A 6,699-nucleotide genomic window follows, 5' to 3' on the forward strand; every position below is an offset into this window, starting at 1 on the left:
AAGGAGGGGTCCATTAGTGGCACTGACTACTGGCCATGGTGAGTAAAGAGAACCTCCATATTCAGAAGCAGTCAACCTCTGCATACCAGTGGAAGGAAGGAAGACCCGAGGAAGGCCTGAGCCTCTGTGCCTGATTTGTTGGCCCTTCAAGGCAATGGGTTGGCCATGAGAACATAAGAGAAGCCAATGTTGGATCAGGCCAATGGCCCATCTAGTCCAACACTCCGTCACACAGTGACCAAAAATACCAGGTGCCACCAGGAGGCCCAGCGGTGGGGCCAGGACACTAGAAGCCCTCCCACTGTTGCACCCCCTCAAGCACCATGAATACAGAGCATCACCTGCCCCAGCCTGTGAGTTCCTATCTATACCTTGTGGCTAATAGCCACTGATGGACCCCTGCTCTATATGTTTATCCACTGCTGGTTTGATCTGGCAGGGAGTGGAAGAGGCTGAGCAGGGGGAGGACAGTTTTTAAAAGCTCAGCTTCACATCCCTCCCCACTCATTTCCCTTATGGTCAGGTCAAGTCAGATCATTTTAAATGTGGGGATTCTCCAATCTCATCAGAAGCCCTCAGAGCTGTTTTGGTCACGAGGGGAACGATTTGTATCCCGTCCAGCGCCAGGTGTGACTAGCCAGCGCTTTCTAGGCGTGAGCCAACACAAGAAAGCTTAAATCATCTTTATTCAACTTCACACGCATTCAGAAGATCATTTACTCACAATAGCTGGGTGGGAAGTTACATCTTGTGATCTAGGTTAATTCAATAGCCGTGGTGAGAAAGAGATGGGCTTCCCCTCTCCTTGCCGTAAGGGTTGATGAACAAAGAAACGGAAAAGATCCATAAAGTCAGGAAATTGCTCTTAATGAGCCAGTCAGAGGGAAGCTTCTGGGACCCCTAACTGCAAACTACAATTCCCAGGAGCAACAAGTCTTAAAGATACAGCACAGTTTTACTAAACTACAGATAACGCACAATTAGCCATGCCCTGTTTGATGCAGTCAGTGAAAACTACAGTTTTGGGTGAATCCTAGACAGTCGCCCTGACATGGTGATGTCATTTCTGGATTCATGCCAGAAGTACGTCTTGCCATCATGCTGATTATCTAGACTCCGCCCCCCTCCTGGGGTTGCCAGGATTGGGCTGGCAACCATAGAAGAAATACATAATTAAAAAAAACCCAGACTTTCTGTTAGTCCGTCCATTATAAAGGGGAGGAAAACCCTTTCCAGTCAACCAGCTAGAAGTGGGGGCGGGAAGGGTATTTGCTGCAGGGATGAGATTTCAACAGAGAACTCTGTTCATCAGAATTCAAGTTCCCTTGCAACTGTGCAACGTAGGGTTGCCAACCTCCAGGTGGTGGCTGGAGATCTCCTGGAATTACAGCTGGTCACCAGGCAATACAGTTCCGTTCCCCTGGGAAAAAATGGCTACTTTGGAAGGTGGACTCTATGGCATTATACACTGCTGAGGTCCCTCCCCTCTACAGGCCCCACCGGGTATTTCCCAACCCACACTAGGCAATCCTAGAGATTTCCCGGAATTACAACTGATCTCCAGATTAGATAGATCAGTTCCCCTGGAGAAAAGGGCTGCTCTGGTTTGGCATTATGGCCCACTGAAGTCCATCCCCCAGAACAGTGGTCCCCCAGGGCACATGATACACTTTTTAAATTAGAGAGGGGATTCAGAAGTGGGGGGGGGCAGGGTCGGCTCCAGCTTATTTTGCACCCTAGGCGAGGATCCTTTCTGCCCCCCCCCCCCCCCCCCCCAACTTTACAAAGTAAGACTTCGCGGAACTCCATATCTGCTATAGTAGTCCAACGATTGCAAGGGGGCCTGTCCCAGCCATGCCTTAGCGTTTATTTGGCTTCCACTGAAATAATTGCAGCTTGGTTAGCTTTTCATAGTCCCAATTCTTTCAAGTCCATAAATACACAAGAAAAACTCCTTACCACAAACCCGTCATCTTTGTTGGCCACAAGCGTCATTCCAAAATGCATGTTCTTTATTTGCTTGGAGCTGTTCCGCAGGGCCATGTCACCTAATTTTAGTTCACAATTTTTAAAACAAGAGGGAGAAAGAACATACAAAAAAAGTGAGCCCTAACAGTGCATGATTGGGGGGTGGGGTGGGGTAGTCTTGCCAATTGAAATCCTTCTCAAGGATGTGTTTATCATCTCTATGCTTAAATGCACCTTCTCCCCCACATCTGCTCTGTTCTGCAAGCTGTGGGCCATGCCTAGAATATAATAGTTACAGAATCATAGGTCCAAAAACCCACATGGGTCTACCCCTAGTGAAGCCATACATCAGCAAACATGAACATGCTGATTTGACCTCCACAGTTCAGCTTACAGGTGGTTCACAAATAGGGTTGTAAAGTCCAGGTTGGGAAGTTCCTGGAAATTTGGGGGCATTGCTGGGGGGGGGGCAGAGTTTGGAGATGGGAGGGAGCTCAGTGGGGATGTGACATCACTCTCTAGAGCTTCTGTTTCTCCAAAGCCGCCATTTTCTCCAGGGGAACCAATCAATTTAGTCGGGAGATCTCCTGTAAGTCTGGGGAAACTTCAGGCCCCACCTTGAGGTCAGTAACCCTAGTCACAAAGAAGTAAAGAAGGTAGGGGCGATAGAAGAGCTCTTCTGCCTTGAAAAGCCATCTGGCAGGGAGAAATACCATAATAACACCAAAAGAGAACAGAATTTTAGCCTCCGAAGTTCATTGTTGCATCTGGCAGCCTTTCACATCAGGTAGCTCCAGAGCCAAACACAAGGCCTAACTGGTTGGCTTGCCATTTGCCCACTACTGGTGGGCAATCTCTCACTGGCGCTCTCCCATCCCCACTGGCGCTCAGTTGAGTGATGGAAGGAAAACAGAATGTCGGCAGGGTTGCCAGTTCCTCTCTGGCAGTCAGTGGGAGACTTACCTTGCTCGGGGGGGGGGGCACTTGCTGGCAAGTGATGTCGCCAGTGACACACCGACATCACTCCCCATGCACCCAAAAATGACATCAGAGTTTTGCTCAAATGCAAGAGCATCCCCAGCATCCCCCAGTGACACACTGACATAACGTCTGGGTGCATGGGGACTGCAGATGTCAGCATGTAGAGACGTTGCAGAAGTCCTCCTCCCTGGTTTCCACAATCCCACCACCACCACAATCGACCAGCTGGGCGGCAGTGGGGAAGCACCTGCTGGTGGCGGGGGCTTGGTAAGCCCAGCTGTCACTCTCTAGGGATCCTCTCAACCTCTATGTTTTTACCACAGAGATTGGCCAAAATCCTGCTGCATCAGTGATGTCGCTTCCAGGCTCCAGCCGGAAGTTCAACACTGACGTTAATGCTGAAAGTAAAAAATTAAATGAAACCAATCACCCAATCATAGCTTCATTTCCTACCTATATTGACTTTGGTGCACGCTGAACTGTTTCTTGCTCCCACAATGCATTTGTAAATGTCGCCTTTCCGATCATCTGCTGTTCCATCCCAGGGTGCTCCCACCAGCATCCTATGGGGGAACAGTACATAGGTGTTGGATCCCCAAGCATCGAGAATAAATCCACGTTTTCAAGAAAAGCAAAATTTATTTCAAAGCATTGGAAAGACACTCAAACACGTTCTTTGTTAGAACTGGCTACAAACTATAAGGGCAAGCATAATAAAGGGATTTGAAACAGATACATAACCAATGGGTCATTTTCCCGCTGGCGGGCGAAAGGAAACGGTTGCGCGCCCTTTCCCTGGGAACCCAGTTATCTCCAGACATATACAGGTGCAGTTCTCAGGCTCTAAAAGCAACAAGCCGGCAATGAAGCGAACTCCCACAAGACAACCTCCAGTTGTTTGGCTTATGCATTACAGCAGAGTACAATAACAGCTCACAGGCAGGGAAGGAGGGGGATGGGGGGAACAACTGTACCGAAGTACCAGCAACACAGAACACCATGGCAGCTTGCTGACAATAGGTCTTTGTAATGCTGCACTGTACCAATAGTTTAATATTAGTTACATGGGAACTATCATGTATAATTTTAGGGACTGATCTCTTGCCAAACGAGCTGGTGCTTGGAGCTCAAACCTCCCCCCTGCCAAGTGTGCAGAGTATGGGAGATGGGAACAATCTTCTTAGTGTTGCCCAAAACAATGACTACACTTCCAGTTTTTCACCAAAACTAGGGCTGACAATGTCCCATCCGGCAACAGCAGAACATCACTTCTGGGAAAAACCCAGAAGTAATGTCAGTCCTCTCTAGGAATCGCTGGAAATTCTTTGGTTTAACCATAGAGATTCTGGAGATTCCTAGAGAGGAATGATATCAATAAAAAACAACAATAACAACAATAACCTTTATTGACATAACTTCATACACATGCTCAGTCAACAAGAAAGGGAACATTGCCCCAGCTTTTAAAACATCCTTCTCCTTTTAACAACATGACAAATAAATTTAGTCACAGTCTCAATAATCTCAGAGTCATGAGTGGATAGTAGATGGGAGATCTTGCCACGATCAGATCGGCCACCATACTTTTGAAGCAGATGATCTAGATAAATTGTGCGAATGTCACAATAAAGTATACAGTGCAGGAAAACAACACCTTCAAACCACAGACACAAAACCTATTAGAATACAGAATTTTCTTAAACCTCCTAAGCAACATGGCAGAAGGAAGGACATTAAAACGGGCTAACATAAAAGCTCTACGAAGGTAAGGGGAGGTCAAACAAGAAAAATATTCTGCCATTGCTGACAGCATCCCCCATGTCCAATGTTCCCTCTAATTTCCCCCCCTACTGAACGGAGCAGTTCACATCCTGAGCAGAATATAGCTGCTATAATCTTAAAATGGGCAAGGGGGAAGACCCTGCGCGGCTCCAGACTGCTGCTGAGTGGGACTTCCTGTGTTAATGAGAGGCCGCTCATGCACACAGCTTAGAAGGAACACTGCACCATGTTCACAGCCCCAATTTCCCACTGGTTGCTAGGCGTAGAAGAAGAGATTGGATTTATACCCCGCCCTTCACTACCCAAAGGAGTCTCGGAGCGGCTTACAGACTCCTTTCCCTTCCCCTCCCCACAACAGACACCCTGCGAGGTAGGCGGGGCTGAGAGAGCTCTTGACAGAAACTGCTCTTTTTTCAAGAACAGCTGTGCCAGAACTATGGCTTGCCTAAGGTCATCCAGCCAGGTGCAAGTGGAGGAGTGGGGAATCAAACCCGGTTCTCCCAGATTAGAGTCCGCACACAGGAAGTTGCACACAGGTGCAATGTTGAGGAGCCCCCTTCACTTCCCCCTGCAGGCTGGTTAAGTGGCAGTGGGGAACAGGTGCTCTGGCTGGGAGGTCTCCCAACACAGGAGGAGACCTGGTGGTCCCCTTATCCCTTCCATAGACTTTTTGTGTGGGCTTAGCCCAGAGGTGGCCAAACTTGCTTAACGTAAGAGCCACATGGAATAAACATCAGATGTTTGAGAGCCACAAGACATGAACAAATATTACACATTTTTACAGGGAAATATGCAGATCTGCTTTTTATTAACATCAAATGAGACTGCCAAAAATAATATCAAAAGCGGTAAAAGCAGATATTGATAATGATGTTTATTTGTCCAATGATATTTGTTTGCTGATGATATTTCGCTTCTCCAGCCCCCCTGCAGGGAGCCGCACAACATGTGTGAAAGAGCCACATGTGGCTCTCGAGCCACAGTTTGGCCACCCATGGCTTAGTCAAACAAGAAGCAATTTTTCCCCCCTGGCAATGATCCTATGCTTTTCATCCCTCGCATTCATATCCCACTCCAAGGAGTTCAGAGTGATGTTGATGGATGAGGTTATGCTCTTATTCCTCATAAAAACCATGAGAGATACTTTAGGCAGCGGGATAATGACTGATCCAAGACTGCCCAGTGAGTGTCGTTGTCTGGGGATTCAATCCGTCATGGATACTCTGCCTGCAGCCTCCCTGCAGTTTATCTGATGAGGCTTTTTTTGTTTAAAAAAAAAATTCAGGCTCATTGGGGGGAAATACAGGACCCTATAAGTCATGCCTAGGTTGAGAACAGTGCTGTGCACATGCTAACAAATACAGCAAAATCCCTGTGTGAAATCAGTCATCATTTGGGAAGGTGCCGAAAATTCAGTTCGAGATCACCGCCTCCCCACAAACAAATGTTCCCAGGGTTCTCCAAGAAGAGAGAATTCATGTTAAACTAATTTGAGTCTGTAATCCTATCCCCAGTCTGAGACCCTGAGCTGAGTCTGTAGCTTGGATACATCTGCTTCCAGACAAGCTCATAAAACTACAAACAGAGGAAGAAACATAACCTGAATCGCATGATCTGTTTTCTATGTCAGGTTTGGGCTTTTGGTGTGTATGTGTATTTAAAATAATACCCACTTAAACGCCGTTTCTCCTGACATCATAGCTCACTTTCGGCTTTTTGCTTGAAACTACCCTGTATTCCTCATCATGTTGGAGTCCACAGATTCCTCCCTTCTTCTGGAAATATGCTACCAATATCTTCTGGGAGAGAAATAATGGCTGGGAAAAATGTTATTATGTATTTCTGAAAGATGGTGCTTAGATTGCTGGCACAGGCCAGAGGTTTGTTGGACTGCATCATCATCATCATCATCATCATCATCATCATCATCATCATCATCATCATCATCAATAATAATAATAATAATAA

At 46.9% G+C, this 6,699-nt stretch overlaps 1 protein-coding gene across 1 annotated transcript in view; it reads right to left on the reverse strand.

Moving 5' to 3' along the window:
- ITGA10 (integrin subunit alpha 10) overlaps nucleotides 1–6,699 on the reverse strand; it is a 92,729-nt gene that overhangs the window by 61,194 nt on the left and 24,836 nt on the right. The window contains exons 3-4 of the mRNA XM_015410805.1: nucleotides 3,403–3,512; nucleotides 1,960–2,048 (exon numbers count right to left, since the gene is read on the reverse strand). Coding sequence (XP_015266291.1) covers nucleotides 1,960–2,048; nucleotides 3,403–3,512 — 199 coding nt within the window. The remainder of the gene's footprint in view (nucleotides 1–1,959; nucleotides 2,049–3,402; nucleotides 3,513–6,699) is intronic.

This window comes from Gekko japonicus, unplaced genomic scaffold (genome assembly GCF_001447785.1).
Source record: "Gekko japonicus isolate JY-2015 unplaced genomic scaffold, Gekko_japonicus_V1.1 scaffold42, whole genome shotgun sequence".
NCBI classification, from domain to species: Eukaryota; Metazoa; Chordata; class Lepidosauria; order Squamata; family Gekkonidae; genus Gekko; species Gekko japonicus.